The sequence below is a fragment of the Trachymyrmex cornetzi genome, unplaced genomic scaffold (assembly GCF_001594075.2).
Source record: "Trachymyrmex cornetzi isolate Tcor2-1 unplaced genomic scaffold, Tcor1.1 scaffold223, whole genome shotgun sequence".
Classification (NCBI taxonomy): domain Eukaryota; kingdom Metazoa; phylum Arthropoda; class Insecta; order Hymenoptera; family Formicidae; genus Trachymyrmex; species Trachymyrmex cornetzi.
In genome coordinates, this window is record NW_017296881.1 from 2,016,464 (window position 1) to 2,037,624 (window position 21,161).

Consider the following 21,161-nt stretch of genomic DNA (forward strand, 5'->3'; position numbering starts at 1 on the left):
CACCGAGGTGTGGTCATTGATTCCGGGCCATCCCTACATGACGCACGGGGGAAGTACGCTTGTATACTCTATTCCAGCGTGCTTTAAGGGAGCAAAGAGATATACCTAAATCATTCAATTAATCTATCCATCAAAGATTGTAAATATACAATTTATAAAACATAAAATTAATCAAGTTTATACAAGGCGTACTACTTTGCATGTTTATCGCTCCATAAAATTCAACCCGCGAGAAATCTCGCCCAATAGAACGATGGTTCATAAACACGGAATGTTCCTGTTTTTAAACAGATCCCAATTGAACAGCAATGTAGTAATATGAGACGTCGCCCTAGGCATCGTACGCTCCTCATCGATGAACGATTAACCATCCCAGCGAGATAAACGTCGAAAGTTGAGAACCCCCGCATTCCGAGGGATGGATCAACACGCTAGTTCGCGTGTTATATAGGAGCTCTTTGTTCCTCTTTCGTTCTCCCGATATCTTTTTCTCTCTCTTTCTCCCCCAGCTCTCGGTCGACCTCTTCCTTTCACGCTCTTTCTCTCGGTTATACCGCTTCCAACCCTCACGTGAGACACGGCCCACCAACAGCCGCCGCTGCCACCCTCTAGAGTCTCTTATTATAATAAAAAATTTCCACGTGAGCGCGGCTCGCGTATATAAATATACTTGGCGGTCGCGCTTAACTTAAAGTACCCGACTGCATCTACCTACCTAGCTATCTACCTACCCTAGCTACCTGTGCACATGCACCCGTGGTGTTGGCGTAATAAACGTCCTAGCTGGAACGCGCAGCGGGAGTTTTAATCGTGCACGGAAAAAGGGATCGACGTAAAACGACCGACCGATATTTGCCCATCGTTTTCCCCCTTTTCTCATCGTTCGTCGACGACGTTATCACCGACGACGTGTACAAATTTCATCGTATGCAACGAGTATTGAGGTCGTAAACTAGTTAGAAGAGAAGATCCCAATAACATCAGTTAAGTTATATGTGGAAGTCAGCGCGTGATCAAGATATACATTCACTAAAGATGTAATACATTTTTCTGATGGATGTAATTTTTAATCGATATTAATATTATTATATATACGGAAAATTTCGTAGAATAGTAATTGATTCGAAAGATCTTGATTATATCTTTGTATTAGTTCTGCTTGTCTTATTTTTAATTTCTCTAACATTTCAATCTCAACTTATGCAATACATTTAGATTATAATAAGAAATAATGTATTTTGCAAACAGAAATAAAAACAAATAGACATAAGAAATATATTTAAAAAAAGATCACAATGTTTTTTAAAAATAGTTTCAGCATAAAGAAGCCATCTATTTGCCTTCTCAAAGGTCTTAAACAAATTTTATTTGTAATTTTTAATGAGTGACAAAAAAATCTTTAGAATCTAATTTCAATGCAAATTAAAGCGCCTTTAATCGGAATAGACAGATCGTTACTTGCAAAAGAGGTTGAGTTAGAAACGCAAAATCAACGTGCTTGCCGCAAAGTCAATAACGTACGCACTCTTCCGCGAACCTGAGATTTAACAGCGTAACAGAAAGAGAAAGAAGCAGCACGACGGTACTTAGTCACGATTTCCGAGGTCTTTGTCTTTCGTCGCCGAAGGCGGGACAGAAGAGGACGCGAATATGAGATCGCGAGTGAAGAAGGGTTGGAGTAAAGGTGAAGTGACTGCGCGGCTCAAGTTGGTCTCTAGCCTAGATCTGACTCCCCGGGTGATCCAAGGTTTTAATTAGGATCCAGCCGTGGGAGAGACGCACGCAGTCGTCTCGCGTTCTTTCGAGACTAATGATCTTTCCGTTTGATTAATAACCCGCGGGGTGATGCTCTCGTCCAGATCTATGGCACGTTATGCAACAATAATGGAGTTGTGCTATCGATTCGCCGACATTTCACTGCCGCTTTCCAAGATTAGTCTCAAACGCAGACGGCAATTAAATGTTACTAATCATATAATATTTCATCCGGATTAAAGTGTTAATCTGACAAGAGGCTGCACAAGATTTGTTCATAAAATAAAAGTGTTTCTTCCACGGTTAGTGTCTTCAGTTTCTGGTTCTATTTAAAGTTATAATTTTCTCGTCTCTCTCTCTCTCTCTCTCTCTCTCTCTCTCTCTCTCACACACACAAAACAATCCCTTATTCAAAATCCATAAATGTGTAGAGATAGAACAGACAGCTAAATTTGAACGTTCCGATTCTTCTACATCGATATTGCGTACAATACAGACCTATCAACTTTTAAATTTGTACGATTTGACTGGATGAGTCATCGGTCGATTTTCCGCGCGTGAAAGGTACCGCGGCAAGGTGATAAATTTCAATAAGGTTCAACCTTGACCTTCCTTCATCCGTCCCGTCTATCTGGACGCGAGAAGCCGGAGAAGAAGTTATACGGCGTGATTTCAGTCTGGCAGATCCAATATTCGATGTAAACAAACTGAAAGAACTGATATTGCAACGGATCTATATAAGAGCAATATTTAAATTTTCTCTTGACGTTACAGCAGAAATATTTTTAAATAGAAACGTCTTCTTCACCGAAAGAGACGACGATAAAATATTTCAATGTATTTTATGTTTTAGAGTTCAAAAGCTTAAAATGATGAGATAATCTTTCAACGATTTCAAATAAACATACTTAAATATTTTAAAGCGGACTCTTTTACATCATTTGTTTGATAATCATCGATTATAACGATAAATATTTAGCAATAATACTACTCAAACTGAGGAAATCTCATGAAACAAATAACGAGCGCGTTTGTAAGAGTAAAAAAATAATGAAGTAAGATGGTACGTGTTTGTGTCTGTGCACGTGCAGCTAAAATAGCATACGTCAAGAACATCCAAGTTTCCAGTCCCTGTGTGAAGCGTTGTAGCGGCTCAATATAGTCAACAAAGACCGTCATAATAAAGCCTCTACAGTTTGCTACTCCCGCTTGATTATTTATAGAAAAGAGTTCACGAGGGAAAAAAATTATACCGTTACTTTCCAATTCTCTCGCTTAATAACAATAAAAGTATAGACATAAAGGTCTCACATTTAATCGTCGCGAATTGCAATCTCTGCCGAGAGACTCGTTTCTATAGAGAAGGGCTTTTCCTGATCTTCGACCCACCCCCATCCCTCCACGGTCGGTTTTCGCGTCGGCAAACTCCAAGTGCGTAAATTTTCAAGACGATGACGAGTGCTACGATGCCAAAGCATTGAGGCAGGTGTCGGAAAAATGAAGAAGCGCGTTTGTCTGACTCGGCAAAAATTACTGCATACAGCCCGCGGAATGCAATCCATCAACGACAGATCCTTGGATGCGTCGAAGGGGGCGGAAGGGGTAAATGCCCTCGAGCGCTACAGGGATATAAGAAGGACGCGAAAACACTTCACGCGCTTGCACATTTTTACATTTACTTAATAAAACCTACCACTAACAAAATGATGATGTAAATTTATTTTAATAATTCATGTATATTATGTAAAGAGGTATGCGAGCACAACAGACACATTTAAAAAATTTTGTTTTTGTCGCGATAGCATAAAGCAAATTAAGTGGCATTTCTCTCGCGAGTAAAACTTTGCGAGGAAAAATTAAATATCGAGTCGTTGATAAATTGAGAATAGCACGAGGAAACGGTGGCACCTCTCGGTGGCTCTCTTCCGGCCACGTCTATATCAGAGTGAATCACTCAGCGTGAAAAATGGCGGAACGGCGACGAAGGCGCGAGGAAAAGGAAGCCAGCTAGCTTTACTGTAGTTGAGATATGGCCGGTTATGTTATGTAAGGACGCCAAAAATATCGCCGAATGAGTGACAAGCACTTGGCCTATTCGGTTGTATTCGTTGTCAGACAATTCGAGACACACAAGACGATTATTTGCAAAGGTGTACCAATTCCCGTCTGGACCAATCTAAGCCAGGTGCAAAACGCATTTGTTAGATCTATACAAGAAAATCGCTTGTTTATAGAAAAATATCTTCTCTAGTAGAATTAGACATTGAGATTAAAGTAAATCTTTTTATTAAACCTACAGAATTTAATGAAAATTAAATCGATTATTTCAAAATTGAAACGTGAAAGATTTTGAGAAAGTTTCTAAAACTGAGTGTCCTTTTAAATATAGCTTTTTTGATCAAGTTGAGGAGAGTTTTTCCTTAGAGAATGTCAGAAGGAATCAATGTTTCTTCTCCATTTTTCAAAATTTTTAATACCATCTACATTTTCAACACTAGATATAATATCGAAGTTAGAAGTTAAAATTTTGCATTTCAAGATAAAATTCCCTTGGAATCGATCGAAGAATGTGATCATACTAGCTATTTTGAAACTTAGAAGCATATTCGCGTGCAACCGTATCAAATATTCCGATTCTCTTATTAGATTAACTAAATTTTACATCGCACACGACGGATCCAAAAATCGCCTGACACTCGCAAACTAACGACAGCAAAATCTAGTTCTGACGATGCACGACGAACTTCATGTTCGACTGTCAATCGCAGCGACTGGCTTGGCATGGTTTGAATCCAACGAAAAAAAAACTGAAGGCTGCGAAAATTAGTTTGTACTTACAACTTCTAACAGAAAGTATTCGCAAAGGGTAACACTTGATTTTCATAAACCTAAGTAAATTATAACAAGCAAGCGAAAACAACGATAAATTTATCGTCTTTAATCTATTTAATTATATAATACGAAGTACTATGCACTACTATATAGCACATTGCATTTTCAAAATGTAATGTTTTTTAACACAAATTTATAACAAAAAAGAAATTATATTACGAATTTCACATTTGGGTAATTATATTTAAAAAAAGAGAGAAAAAAAAACGGTTAAGAATAGAAAATTGTAATATAGAAAGAAAATATTACGAAATTATATTTGTATGTAAACGGATATATCTATACGTTTACAATCCGTCGACGGTTTTAATCGATGCGATCAAAATTATACGCTTTACGGAATATCTCGTGATGGAAGACAGATAAAAATGTCAAACGAGAAGAGACGCGAGCCGACGATCTACGAGGCGATAAATAAAAATCGGTGAGTATCCAGCAAACGACGTAAGAAGCAGGTCACGCGGAAAATCCAAGATCGATGAGAGAAATGCACGAGCGGAGGATATGTTCAACACTTCAAGATAGAATCTTCGAATTCCCGGGCGCAAAATGCAGCGTAAAACGCTGGTAAACGATTTCGTGCCCTGAAGATGGTAACCTTCGGGCGATGATACAGATTTTCATCGGGAAGAGGAGTCATTGCACTTTATGCTGAATGGGCAGCGAGTCAACAACCTGGCTTTTCTCTCTCTCTCTCTCTCTCTCTCTCTCTCTCTCTCTCTCTCTCTCTCTCTCTCTCTATCTCTCTCTCTCTCTCTCTCTCTCTCTCTCGCTTTGTCCATGTATGCGTTTATACCACACCTTCACGGTCTCTTCTTTCCTCTCTCTTTCTCGTTCTCTTCCAGAGAGGAAGAGGAAAAACGCAATGTGGAGACGGAAAAGGGAGAAGGTCGGGGAGAGCTGGAACGGGGGTGGAGAAGGGGCTGGAAGAGAAGGTCTGGGAAACGCTTCATGCATCGGAGAGCACAAGCGCTCACGTAATAACACGATCGGAAGGCGAGCGAAGCACCGTCTCACGCGTGTACGCACTTTTCGTGCGCCGACACGCGTGGCTCTCCTTCACGTCGTACGCGCCGGTATCAGAAAGAAAGGCACGAGCGTGCGCGGCCCCGAGCTGCTCGTCGAAACGCGCGTGCACGCGCGGCCCAGTACGAGCGCGAACGAGCATCCTATTTTTATATGTACGTCGTACACAACAGGACGCACGTCGCGAAAATCTCGGCGCGCTTCGGCGAAGGGAAACTCGAAGGTCGACCTTTTTTTACCGAGTGAGGTAATTCAAGATATGAAGTACGCGGTTTGACGATTAAAGCTCGTGGACAAATCTCTTTAAGCTCGTGTCACAATATCCATTGGAGATTAGAATTTGACCATTCAAATAATTTTAGTCCATCTCATTCTGATTGATTAAATTCTCATCTCCAATTCGTAATCTTCAATCTCCAATGAGTACAGTGTTTGGGACTTTTTACTATAATTGCATGGTAAAACTGTTATAATTAAGAGTTCCATTTTTATAATTATTACTGTAACGTTAACAATAATAATTATATTCATAGTTCTATGTACCAAAAAGAATATATAGTTATTCCTGGAAACGACTATAAAATTGTTAGTAATAATTACAATTACGGTAATAATATTATTTTTATTAACATTACAGTAGTAATAACAATAAGAATGGAATTCTTGATCATAATTATTTTATCATGCAATCATAGTAATCACAAATATCAAACACTTTTCTCTCAATGTAGTGGGCTCAACATCTCGAATTATATAACGTTAACGATTCTTCTGAGTACCATCACGAGGAAGAATTCACAAAACATTTTTAAGAATGTTCTCTTTTTCATTTTTTATATAAACGAAATATTTTTGCATTACTCCAAAGATAATGATTATTGCAATTCGATGTTTTTAAATTACAGGAAAGTAAAATATCACTTTTTGTTGAACTAACTTGAAGTAAAACATGTGTTAAAAGTTCAATATTTTCTTTTTCAAAAAATTCTTGGTGATTGAGTTGAGAAGATTTAACGTCGTGTCTCTGACTATAAAAATGGGCTTGCCTCGCTCTAAGCAATGCGTGTATCCACGGAAGTAGAACTCGCTCGTCGAGTAAAATTAATACTGAGTGCTGTGTCGCGTCTATCTTTTTCCAGACATCTAGTCTCGGCTCACGGTCGCCGACAACTTTACGCCGCATTTTGCGTTCTCATCGAGGCGTAAGACGTCGAGTGAAGAGAGAGAAAACCCGGGAAGATCGACAACGCGAGCAATTTGCTCTATGTTTAGCAAAGTATCTTAAGTGGTGATATTTTCAAAACATAATTACGGAAGTGTATGTCAGATCAACAGATAAGATAAACCCTTAAGAATTGTATTCCATATATAACATATCTTAATAGTTAAGAGAGAAACTAACAAACATTCTCAACGCAATGCAGGCGGTACCATCGCAGACAGTCGGCTCGTTGCGCATACGAGTCCAGTTCTTCGCGCGGAAACCGCTGTCGCGGCTTTTTCCTGAGAACAATGGTCGCCGGTGGTATCATTTCCGTAGGCGGGAAAGCGCGTTACAACTACTGCCTCCCCCATCTCGGTCTTCATTCGCGACGATTCTACCATTTCAATTCTCAGTCAATACGAAAGTCTCTCGGATGCTTTATGAAAAGGAACTCCGAGCTTGTGGGATATTATCGAGAGAAAAGCCGCCGATAAGATTTTGTCAATTTTCAAAAAGATAATCGCTCTCGAAAATTTAATGCAATTTACAAACGATCAAAATATTAACTAACGATATATAATAATTAATATCGCAACAGGAATGCGCAGATCCGCACATTCTCCGCGACATGTCTGAGTACGAGCACTTGACGAGATGCAGGAACGCTCGGATGGTACCAATATATACTTGCTGTTCTATTTTCTGAATAGCCACTCAAAGTAGACACGTCAAGATGCTGTCACTCAATGATTTATAAGTTCGTCCACAACCGCCACTCGGCGTTTCTCTCTTTAAAACCCGCGCGGATCGTCACCCATTATCGACACAAAGTTCGCTTTTGTGAAGGTAGAATAGAAAAAGTATGCCCTCGAACATACGATATCAAGGTCGTAATCATTGTGTTCACCCGCCGGTCGAAAAGATGGGCAAAAGGCATAGTGGTCGAATGCGGTCCTAGTTAAATGTCATGAGAGGCCTATCTCGTTCCTTACGTCATTAAAGCACAAACAAGGACATATGCTAAAATAAGATAACGGGGTAGAACGGAGCATTTTCATTTAGAAACGCGTGTTACAAACTAAATAAATGAGAATAAATGCGAGAGATGTTTAGTCTTTTGATAATACAGCCTGATTACATGTGAAAGACGAGGAAACGGTCGGATAAAACGCGCAAGTCGAAGCCAAACTAGTTGGTTCTGTCATCGAGAACGGACGAATGAACAGGACGTCACATGACGCACGTGCGCAAAACGACGTAGCTATTTTCTCTGACTTGGCTATACTCGAAAATAGTAATGCTTTAATCACGTTTCATTCGAGTGCGACTAGAGACTACAAAGTAATTCACTATTTGAATTCTACAATATTCTGCATTTAAATCGATATAAAATGATTGATAGAATTAGTCATTACAGTCATTTGTTACGAAAGAACAAATGTTAAAAAAGTGAATGTCATTAGAATACGTTGTATGTTGAATATACAAATAGTAATAATCTTAAGGATTAATAACAATTATATTGTGCGATTTTTTTATAAATGCGTAATAAAAGAAAATAAAAAGATTAAAAAATTTTTTCTTATAAAAAAAAAATGACAATTCTTTAATTTTTTTCAAGATTTGCTGCCGTTACTAAAATAAATTTTCTTAATTTTGTAAGTATGTAACATTCGTGATAAACATTCATGGCAAAATTTAATTTTATGTAAAAAAAAAGAAAAATACTAATTCAAACTGCAACAAGATCACTTTGTTTGCAAATCATTTTTTCATTCTAAGAAATGAAAAAAGTTGATGAAAATATCTGACATAAAAGATAGATGCTTTATAGGAAGTTCCGCAATGTCTTTTGCATGATTACATTTGAAATCTTCAGTAACTTGGAGGAATCGTGCAAAACTAGGAAAATTTTCTCAGAAGGAAAATCGTGCGGAAAAAGTGCGACGACAAAGCTAAGCGGTACAAATCGGGAGTATGCTTCTCAAGAGTTAACATTTACTACATAATCGAGATTAATCTCTCCGTAATAACCGCATTACGGAACGCGGGCATCATAACCATTTTATAAGAAGTCTCACAAGAATTCTTTGTGAACTAATGTTATTAACGTCCACAGGAAAGTTCGTTTAAACGTCGTATAAATACTTGGAAAGATATTTTTGATCCTATCTTACATGTACTTACAATTATATTGATATAAATGCGTAGTGATGCAAACCTTGTATTCTCTTTTTGAGTACCAATATTATAGATTATAGGAGAAAAATTTACAGACTTCCATTTTTAATAGATTACATACCATATGACTCATACTAATAAGAGAGTGTTAGAGAAACGAGGAACGTTAACGATCGCGAGTGTAAGTACAGGTTTGATTCTTAAATAAATATAAGTTACGCACAGATCTGAACTATATAAGGGAATTTTAACCACAATCGGTATATCCTACAACGTTCATTTAAACGTATTGCATCATCAGTTTAGTGTTTCGTGGTTTACAGTTGTGTAAAGATAAAGAAATAGAGTCACGATATTCCCGCGGCGGCAGGCCATGGGCATCACGTGTATTGAGAGAATAATAAAGTCAATAAGCTATTCGGTGTTGCTCATCTACATACTCAGGCATATTACATAATATCGTGGCAGCGGTACTAAACTAACATTTGACAAGTTTTTTCTCTAAATTTATAACTTGTTAAACGAGAATAGTGCGAACAGTCTGAGTAACGCATTGTGAGGTTAAAATAACTGATGCTACGCATATACCTTTGCTAGAACGATTTCCGTTCGATAATTCGACTTATTGAGATACATATAAGGCAACATTCGAGCGATACTGTACAGTGGCTGGCGTAGTAGAAGAAAAAATCAAGGTCAATTGTTTGCTGTATGCAATGGGACCAAGGTACAGGAAATCTACAATTCATTCACGTGGACATCGGAAGGAAGCAAGACTACTTATTCGATAGTGGCAGAACAATTCACAAACTACTTTAATAGGCGCAAGAACATTATCTATCAACGAGCGTTGTTTAATCGCCGAGTGCAAAAAATAGGAGAATCTATAGACGATTTCATTACAGATTTGCATAAATTGGCTTAATTGGCTAAGGATTGTAATTACGGAATTACTCGAGAAGAAATGATTCGTGATAGACTCGTAGTCGGCGTTCGTGATATGCGTCTATCTGAAAAGATGCAGCTACAGGATAATCTAGATTATAAGAAAGCTATAGAAACGGCCAGAAGCTATGAAGCGGTGTTATGGCAAAATCGCAAACTGCACGAGAGGGCAACATCCGACATCGGCGACAAATCCTGGAAGTTACTTCTGCGGAGGGAGCAAACAACACAAATAAGAGTCATGTCTCGCACGGGAATCCACATACAATAAGTGCAATAAAGCCGGGCACTGGGCTAAGAAACGTATGTGGACCATCGGGAAGGACAGGATGCCCCTAATAAAAAAGGAGGAAGTGGAGAAGATTCATTTGGAGCCAACACAAACAGCGGTACTGATACGCCGCGAAAACGCTCAAATCCAATGACAGAAGACCAACCACGATGAGAAACATTACACGACGGAGTCCAGTAAGCTCAAAGTAGGGGACGAGGTCTGGATCAAAGCTATCAGAATGCGGAGTGATAAAAGAAGTACGTAAGGAACCATGTTCATTCATAGTAAATGCACTAAAGGCGATTATCGTGGAACACGGTCACAGCTAGTCAAACTGTCACTCTGCGAGAGCAAGAAGCAAGATGGTGGCAATCATTCGGAACAGGTCAAGGACAGGATGCCCCAATAAAGGAGGAAGTGGAGAAGATTCGTTTGGAGTCAACACAAACAGCAGAAGATGCATCAGATCTTCGTCGGGAAACGCGTTCGGAAACTTGATTACTATCGTCCAGATCCGGGATTTAAGAAAAGCCCCTGTTAATACACACATCAACGCTCGTCTGGGGTTGTTTAATGAAAGGGGGATGTTATGTAAAAAAATAAAGTCACGATATTCCAGCGGCGGCAGCACACACGGCAGAGAGACAGAGAGTCAGTTAACGGCTGTACAAGCCATGGGCATCACGTGTATTGAAAGAGTAATAAAGATATAAGCTATTCGGTGTTGCTCATCTACACACCCAGACACATTACATAACAACAGTGATATTTCAAACTTAATGCATGGTAAATTTTATTTGCAAAATAAAACATGAAAATAAATTGAACAATTCTTTTTGTACTAAATTATATGACAATTTATGTTGTCAACTGATCCATTCATTCAATCTCGACTTTTCATTTACTAAAATAGAAAAATAGAACTAGATAAAATTCCATTAAAATAATTTGATCAAGCCATTGAATCTTTTATATATGTTCTCCAATTTAGATTTCTTTAGATTTTCATTAAGTATATTTACTTTATCGCACGTTACTCTCTAAATTCTCTGGAATGGAATCTCACTCTAAAGAATGAAAATTGAATCAGTATTGAAAAAAAGTGGCTCAATTTTCATCTTTAAGAATGAAATTCACTCTAAAAATTGTAGAGAGTACTCTTAAAAATTTGTATATTTTGAATTTTTATAATTTTCCTAACATTAATTAGCAAGATAGTGTATGAACATTCTAATACGAATAACATAACGTCAAAAATTCGCAATTTGTTCAACGATTGGTACAAAACTAAGAAATTCGAAATCTGCGTTTGCAAAAATTTATAACAAAACTTCCTTGCAGTTCCAAATGATATCGATAACATTTGTTAACATTTAGCGCGATGACGGACACACAAGTCTCTCTCCATTTGGTAGTATCTAAAAAAACGAGAAGTTGACAACTTACCCCGACATCAAAGGGTGCGGTTTCTTGTGGTTGCGGAGGACCTTGTTGTTGTTGCTGTTGTTGCGAAGGCGGTGGACCTTGTGGCGGCGGTGGGGCTTGCGCCCCGAAGAGTTGCGCTGCTGCGTGTGAATGCGGATGTTGTAGATGATGAGTCGGTGGTGCCTGATGATGCTGCAGATGATGCGGTGGTGCTGGAGCAAATGCTGCCATGAAATGTTCCTCATTGCCGACAACGTCAATCCCAGGTTTTAACAGAACAACGTTATTGTTTACCAATGCGGGACCAGCGTTCTTCTGAAACTCTTCTTCGCCCGGTGACGGTTGGCGACTTCCAGGTGTGCGGCTACAACATAAATGAAAGAATCAATCAGATTAAGTAAAAAATGTAGCCTAGCTAATTTACAAATTAAAATATATATTTTATAAAAAATAATTACGTAATAGTTTTATCTACCAGCTTTCATATGAATATTTAATAATAGTAAAAATATTTAATAATATAGTTAATAATAGAAACAAACCTAAAACCTGAACAAACGTAAAAACTGTAATTTTATTTTCTATATAAAAAAATTGACATAATTTTCCTAAGAGCGATTAAAAATAGCAACCATAAATGTCAAGGACCTCATTGTAAATAACAAACGTGCACGATATGCTCAGCGAGCATGAAATCTATTTTCAAAACTCTTCATTTTTTAAATATTTTTTTAAGATATCTTTTTTCAGATCTACCTTTTTCAGATTCTATCTTAAATTTTAGATCTAGACTAAAATTTACCAGTTCTCTTATAAATATTTAATTTTGTTAAGATTCTATTTAATAGAATCATTTTTTCTAGTTAAAGATAAATTTAGAAAGATTTATTTTCATTATGTTAAAGAGTTAAAAAGGTTCTAATTCGCTGAATAATTTCACGAAGAAATGTTAATCCAAGATTCCGCGTATACGCAATCGATTACATGTCGTGTAACGGTGTACTTTGCATAATGAGACGCACGTAACAGGAAGCAGTCCGCAGGTTAGACGACTCGTGTTACTGATTTCGTGAGAAAAGAAAGTATAATACTTGTGAACATCAACAGCGTCCGTCAACGATGGAGTTAAATGTCATTATTATAATAATACAGAAATTAATAACCATTCCCTTTGCTCGTATCATTTTCCTTTCGAATATATCGAGAAAATCCAAGTAAAACGCAAGTTTTTTTTTATTTAAATTTGAAATCCTTATAAGAAAAGTTAAAAAATCATCATCAGAAACTTCATGTAACTTTTTTCTCCTTTTTATTATTATGATATAGAAATAAAATTTAGAACTGCTTTAAAGCTCTTAAATATTTCGTAAAGATCCTAAATTACTGAAAAATTAATAAAAATAGAAATACTATATATGGAACGCAAGCGAATAGCGGATAGATACAACAAAATAGATAAACAATGTCGGTAACGTCGTTGTAGAATATGCTTTCTGTTGTACGCTACTGATGGCGCAACATTACTGAGACTCGAGTGAGGAGCTATCGCGAAAGGAAGCGAGAATATACGATATAATCAGCCGCGTGTAGAATATACCCTTGACAGCTATCATTATTTCGCTATTACGCTATTTCACCATGATAATTATAGTAGACGTAATACATTAAAAAGTTATATATCTCTACAATAGGATATAATAAAAAATATAATGAGAAATCATATTCTTGCTGCGCTCCATACACTTGTAAATTATTCAGCTGCTTATATCTAGTACTATTATAAATTCCTGTAATTTCTGTTCTAATTTGTTAACCCTCTTTCTAGATTACATATAATTTTTCCTAGAAAAGTTAAAGTAAACCATTAAAAAAATTAGTAGAAAAATAAAATAGATGTCAAAGATTAGTCTTCATTTAACCACTTTATCAAAATTTCAATTTTAAGATTAAGATAATTATAAGCTTTTCAAATATTGAAAAAAAAAAAATTAAAATTTAAATATCGGTCTGTTTGAAAAAAATTAAGCGATTGATTAGACATATCGTAATATTAAATTTAATATTAAATAGTTCGATCTGTAAAATAGAACTTACTTAAACCCTTTGTCGTCGTCTAAACCATTTTGGGACGCTAATCCATTACCCTGTGGTCCAGCATCATCCTTTGTGCTATCAAAGGGACTTGCTGAACCTTTTTCTTTTTCTTTCTTGTCTGCATCAGTATTCTGTGTATAAAAAAAATCAAAATGACAACTATATCGATGTACATATAAACATAAACTGATAACAAAAACTCTATACTATTATGTAGTACTCACCAATCTTAGAGAAACCATTCGTGGTTCTAAATCTTTTGGTGTAGTGGGACTCGATCCAAGAACGTATTCAACCATTTTAACTCCCAAACCACCTGTTTCGCTGCAAGAAAGAGAATACATTGTTAATGATATCGTTATCGGAATAATAAAAGTAAATATAAACTGCTAAAAATATTGCACAAACTTCAGATCTTTCTCTCGATTACAAACTCTTTTTTATCAAATCTATAATCGATTAGTTTTTAATAAAAGTTTTATTAATATTTTTTTACCATTTTTATATAATTATAATAGTCATTTAACATTTCTTTATTAAAATTGTATTAGAATAAAATCAACTGGATTAAAAAAGGTATAAAACTTATTTGTATTGTCTACATGTAGATATGTTATCTTTAAAATTCGTACAAATTTTTGCGTTCTTACAAGTTGAAGTTATCAATGCTTCGACATCGGGGCAAATGTCGCGTGTTTAATCTGGCCTTCATAATCTATCGACAAAGACACGTAATACCCGAGAACAAAACAATATATAAAAACATACGAACCTGCTTCTAGGACTAAGCACTGTTCCAACTTCTGATGCTTGATGGTGATATCCCGTTCCAACTCCCACACGTCTGCCCGTACCCATTGAAATTGGCTGTGACACTGCATGATCTGTGAAGGACAAACGTACGTGACAATATTTGCGTAGATTACTTGTGTAATTCAGAGCCATCTCTCTTCAAGAAAGAAGAGTTGGCACGATTCAAGTTAGAGTCCTAACAGTGGTGAACCACTTCCCTTCGATCGATTTGTGTAAAAACCGAGAAACCAATTTTTCGTCCTTAGATGAGTTTTTCCGTGAGATACCTTGGCATATATTTAAAGCTCTTAATCGAACTTGAAAATCATCGAAAAACCTCTATCTAATTCTAACGGTTAATCAAATTAAATATAGGATGTATAAATGATGATGAATAATAGTGTTCGATGTACAAAAAATCCGAGTGTATATGAAGCTTCCGACACAGCTGCGAGTCAATACAAAGGAGGATCAATAGATACAAATATATACATATAACAAAGTTCTCCCTCCAACGTACACACGGAATATATATCGCCGAGAAATGGTCTAGTCATAAAATTTATATACGATTTCGCAACAATTTTTATTCGAATTTTACATTTCCACGCGCTTTTTTACCATGCATAATTATATTTCTGTTTTATAAAAACAGACGCCAAGAAAAATGTGAATAAAAAGATTCGTCTTTTAAGACGAAAAGACGACACGTTACGAAATTTTCCGAAATTTATTTAGAACAGAAGTGATCTTTATTTTCTATAAATTCAGAAAACCGTTCATTGCGATTGTATTGGATTATAAAATCACAAATTTTTTTCGTTGGCTTCGATAAAGCGGCGCGGAGTGAGAAATGCAAAGAATCTTAAGACACTTTGGGAAAATAAGCCCCTCGATGACTCGATTATGATTCTAGGACTGTATTTGATTTGGACGCTCATGTTCTTTAAACTTGTAATCATCTTTATCTGACGTTTATTAGACGCAAAACAGAGGGATGGAAGTGTTAATAACGCTAAAAGCGTCCAAACCAAATGTAGCTTAGATTTCGAAAGATATTTTGATAAACCTAAATCGTTGGCAAATCTAAATCGTTCACACTCGTGTATATGGATAAGATCTATTTCAACTCTGAATCTAACGACGAGTCTCTCCAGCGAGGGAATTCTATCGATATGAAAGGACTGGAAAAACAGAGAGAACAACAGACGGAATTTATTCAAATAGCAATTTGCTACCGCCGAGAAGCAGCTGCGACCATGAGCATTATCGAACGAGATTCCGTTGAGGGCTCCCGTATAGATAGAAAAGTTTTTTCCGCCCTTTCACGCGCGCGGCCCCATATGACGCCAATACAACAGTGCGGCAGCCCAGGTGGACGATCGGGGTTGAGAGGGTTGGTGGTCGGTCGGGGTGCTCGCTAACGGGGTGGATCAGTAGGTACGATCCTGACGTTGGGACGTTGCCCCTACTGCCGCCTCTGATGCCGGGCGTCTGTCGCCATGGCAACAGCCGCGTTGCACCCATCGCAGTGTGACGCACACACGACGGCCACCATCACCACCGCCGCCACCACATCCACATCCATATCCGCATCCACATCCGTATCCACACTCACATCACTGTTGTATCCACGTCGATATGAGTATACATACATACATGTTCACAGCTACAATTATGACATCCATATTCACATTAACATCCTAATCCGCATTCACCGCCACAAGCACAGCCACAGTTATAGTTGCAACCATAGCCGCAGCCACAGTCACCGCCGCCACCATACCATTATGTATACCTCGCACTTGTAAAAAATCAGATGTTTCGCGCATACCCGGTGTATACATCGCGTAAGTCTTAATATCATTAAATACGCATTAATTTGATATTTATTAAATTAAACAAATCACATATGATACTTGTGTATTCAGAATTCAGAGACATTTGTATTTGTGGCATCAATAAAAGAATAAAAAAAAATAATTGCGCAATCTTAAAGTAATCGATAAATGTATCTAGATGAATCTATCCGATTTAAAAGTGTATACTGATTGTAAATGTAACAAGTGTCAAAATGTATGCGATGCTCGGTGTGCATGAATATAATAATACATTCGTTCGACGTGTTTTTTTTTCTGTAAGAATTTCTTAAATATGCATAAAATCTAAATATTTACATCTTTTCCATATCTCGTAACTTTAAAGTTCATTCATTCAAACTTAATTCATTAAAATCGAAAGATTCACTGAATACTTCAAGCTTTTTCATATTTTATAAACTTTTAAAAAATTTAGAAATACATAGTAATTAAATAATAAAATTTGAATATACAATTACATAAGTATACAAATAAATACACTTATATATAAATTTATATAAAAATTATATATAAATATTTTCAAATATTTTAGTTTTTCAACTTTTACAGAAACTTTATATTGAGAGAGAGAGAGAGAGAGAGAGAGAGAGAGAGAGAGAGAGAGAGAGAGAGAGAGAACTAGTAAGAGAATTTGCAATTTCAAAAACCAAATCTCACAATTCACACAATAAACGTTCATTATGTATTAGCATCTGGTAACATTTAACATGTAACATATGCAAGCAATTTACACATTAATCATTACAAGCAATCTGATGTGCGTTAGAATTAAGACATCAATAAAAAGGAATTTCCTGCAAAAAAACTTCCCTATACATTTTAAAAGCAAATCAAGAAGTATGTGTTAGTACATGTATATGTACGTATATGGGTATACTTCCGTTTATTAACGTATCACGTGTTTAATCGATCAAACGAATTATCTGGTAGCTAAACCAATTACAATATCGCACGAAACGATGGTACCAAGCTATCAAGTATAATTATGATTAAATATTAGAGATAATAATAATTATCTTTGGAAATTGACGGGCACCTAAATATATTAAGATTTTGTAAAAATCTCTATAAAATATTTTTTTCATATTCAAATAAGACAAAAAATTTTCTCTAATATTTCTACCTTTTAATTGGCAAACTTGTTTAAGTTATAACATATTTTTTAAAATACATCAAAAGATCAAAACATAAAATAATAAAATAATCCTATTTCGAAAGAATTAAAGTAAAAATGATATAGGAGGAGCTTTCAAAATTATTTTCAATTTTAGTCGGTGTTGTCATTTAATCGATCGAGTGCGCTGTGAAAAAGCTTGGTTCTACCCCCTTCACTCCCTTCTAACCCACCCCTCAACGGAAGGCGATGGCGGCGGCGAACGAGTTGCGTATATGTATCTACATGTTGTTCTTTTACTGCTGTATCAATCAATAAGCTTGTACGACGTAAAATACGCGGCATCGCTTCGTATCTCATATTTCTTACCCGGATACATCGCCTTTTGCAAACAGAGACATCGGTCTATGATCGATCGACACATACGTCTAACACCGAAAGCGATTTTTCTGGCCCAGTTTGACAACCTTCCTCTGTTAACAACTGTTAAACTAACAACCAAGCATCCAACGATTCGCGCCATTAAAAGATCCGATTCAACTAGCACAATTTGATTTTTGTAAATTAAGTAAGAAAAATCCTATTTTAAAAAAGTAAATCTTACACTGAGAGAAAAAAATGGTTGTAATTACTATAATTTAACTATACTTTATAGTTACTTTTTTTAACAATTATATATTTATAATTATTTTAACAATTGCAAATATATAGTCAATTGTGCTATTAATAATAGTCACACAGACTGTTTACATATCTTTAGTTTTGTCTTAATATATTTTTTTAATTATTACTACCACATAAATGGAAATGAATTGAAGAAAAACATTATTATATTCATTAAAATTGCGACTACATTTACTAAATAAAAATGTTATTTTTATTTACTACTTATATTTGGATATTTCATTATTAATATTTAAAATTATAATTTATAGAATAATTTTTTCATGTTTGAAAGAATATCATACATTATTATTATTATTAACATTATAGCAATAAAAATCAGCTACTAACCATAATTATTTTACCATGCAATTATAATTACAACTACCAAACTTTTCTCTCAATGTAGCGCATAAATTTTTTGAAGTGAATTTAAATACAATTCTGCAAACCGCACGTCGAAATAGCTATTTTTTTTTTAAACGCAATCATGAACAGAATTAGAGTAGTAATATTATATAATTTATTAGTATCAATAATTAAATTGCCAAGCAATTTAATATTGATGCTAATAAATATCTTATACGAATATTAATTTGATGCTAAAAGAATCTGAAAAACTGTGAATAATTAATTGCGAAAAATATTACCTCAGCTGGGATTTGAACTCTGATCTCCGATTGATTTTTAAATCATTAGTGCTACTTGAAGCAAGTAACGCGTGAAAAAGAAATATCATGCTGTAGGAATACATGTGCTGTAGGACAGCATGGAAATTATTTGAAATTATCATCGTTGTTACTATAACAATTTAATAGCGTGCTATTGCACCAATGGTGCTGTGTACTCGGATTTAACCAGTGTAGGCGTTCTGCGTCGACTGTTTGCGGCCCTTGTGCTTAACCAAACGGTTTCGATTACTCTACTCGACCATGCTCGAGCTTCGTAAGCACTTCCGTCGTCTGTGTCGATCGAAATCCCACTAACGGACGATGCATCGGCAATGTGATTGCGCGCAAATCGTACCTGACGTCGTACTCCAGGTGGAATCTCGCCACATGGTGGTCGGGTGGTCGCCCAGGTGAAGCAGGGTCCCACCGCCTTTTACACCCCCTTCGTCCTTGGAGCCACCCTCGTCCACGCCCCAGAGCTTTTTTGTCGAGGGAGCGATCTGAAACATGAAAAAACAGAACAGGTCGTGAGCCTCTGGAGGTCAGTGAACACGCTGAAACGTGTGTGTTGACACGAAACTCCCAAGAGTTATCTCTCTATCTATCTCTCATCTTCCTCCCTCTGCTGCATAAAGGGATACGAGGAAGCGCACCACTTACATTAGAAAATTAAAAGTTCTCAACAAGATTAACGGTTTCGTAATGCAGTACTCAGTCTATTAACGCATCAGTGAAATTCTGCTTCCGTGATAAGTGCGATGTAATTAACATCGCGTCCCACTGACCCATCGTGCACGCGCACACACGTTCATATAACTCTGTTCTTGAAAATATATATTTACGCTGTATATTTCGGAACGGGGATAATGTTTCAGGGACAGATGCCGCTCCAAATCAATACCTCCTGTTGACGCAGTTGTCAAGGTATCATTTACGAATGATAAGTCCATACGTTTCTACAAGAATAAAATTCGTGAAAACTAGAAGATTTGTAAGAGAATCATTTGCAATGCACATCGCCATTATGTATGTTACACTTTCGTTTAATTTTGCTAATAGCTCTTTATACTATCAAAGAAAAATAAATTTCATGGATTTTTAATATGTATCATATTAATTCTCTTCATATATTGAATTATAACGTTAGAAATAATAAATTTAATAAACGCTTTCTTCTGAGTATCGTGCTTTAAAATAAACAAATATTTCCATCATCTTCAAAATCATTTATCAAGAATTTATTTCACAAACCTTATCTATATTTGCCTATTCCTTATAAGCGTCTGATAATAGCTACCAAACGTTGGATAAAATAATTCTAATCAAATGTTCAGTTAAATAATCAAATATAATTTCACTTTTTTTCAAATAATTAGTAATATTAAACAATTGGTAATATTATTATGTTTTGTAATATTTACTAAATGTTTAGAAAAGTAAAATATTTTTTGTTATATTAACCGGACATTTGATTGGAATTATTTCAGTTAACATTTGATAGTTACCAGACTCTTTTTCCAGTATATATATGTATTATTAAAAAATTTCTCTAAAAAACTTCCGTGTAAGATACGTGCATCCATATGTCTAATATTTTGTTCAATATAGATAAGATATTCTGTCTGACGTAAAATGTCTGAGCTCTCTGAAACTTGACGTTCAAATTATAGGTTCGGTTTCCGAGATATCAACTTAACCGTGAGTGTTCGACTCTAAAGTGGATAAAGGCGAATCGTGACCTGGAGCCCGCGCGCTGCACTGATCCCGACCTCGCCTAACTGAATGCTAGTGACGTAACCTCCGCGGGAAGGTGAGGACAGGAACTAGCGCTCGCGGATCGCAGGACACGAGTGCACCGAACGCATGATGCGACAGCGAGTTCAAAGTCACGATACATCATTCCTCTACTTACAATTGAAGAAATCGTACTAATTTTACTTTTCACAATTTACAGAGCAATTCCGTTTCTCGCAAACGACTGGAACTTATAAAACCGAAATAACAGAAACTGAACTCAATTCGGAAAAAATATCGTGAAGAATTAATTTCTTCACAAATGAATTCAGGACATCACCTTTTCTCTTTTTCCTAAAAAAATATTTCACGATTTCGGAATCTAGAGACGCGTGGAAAAACATGAAATCCATAAATTTATCGTCTTTTTTTTATTATAAATTAAAATGATATGTGTGTGTGTGTGTGTGTGTGTGTTTATTCGTTTTCTTACATGCTTTGTAAAATTTAT

The 21,161-nt window shown here is 36.1% G+C and overlaps 1 protein-coding gene and 1 pseudogene across 1 annotated transcript in view; one reads left to right on the top strand and one right to left on the bottom strand.

Moving 5' to 3' along the window:
• Window positions 1-21,161, bottom strand: part of pum (pumilio) — an 87,118-nt gene that overhangs the window by 48,792 nt on the left and 17,165 nt on the right. The window contains exons 5-9 of the mRNA XM_018505961.1: window positions 19,272-19,416; window positions 14,569-14,680; window positions 14,021-14,120; window positions 13,797-13,927; window positions 11,724-12,066 (exon numbers count right to left, since the gene is read on the bottom strand). Coding sequence (XP_018361463.1) covers window positions 11,724-12,066; window positions 13,797-13,927; window positions 14,021-14,120; window positions 14,569-14,680; window positions 19,272-19,416 — 831 coding nt within the window. The remainder of the gene's footprint in view (window positions 1-11,723; window positions 12,067-13,796; window positions 13,928-14,020; window positions 14,121-14,568; window positions 14,681-19,271; window positions 19,417-21,161) is intronic.
• Window positions 5,016-5,924, top strand: LOC108760309 (uncharacterized; annotated as a pseudogene).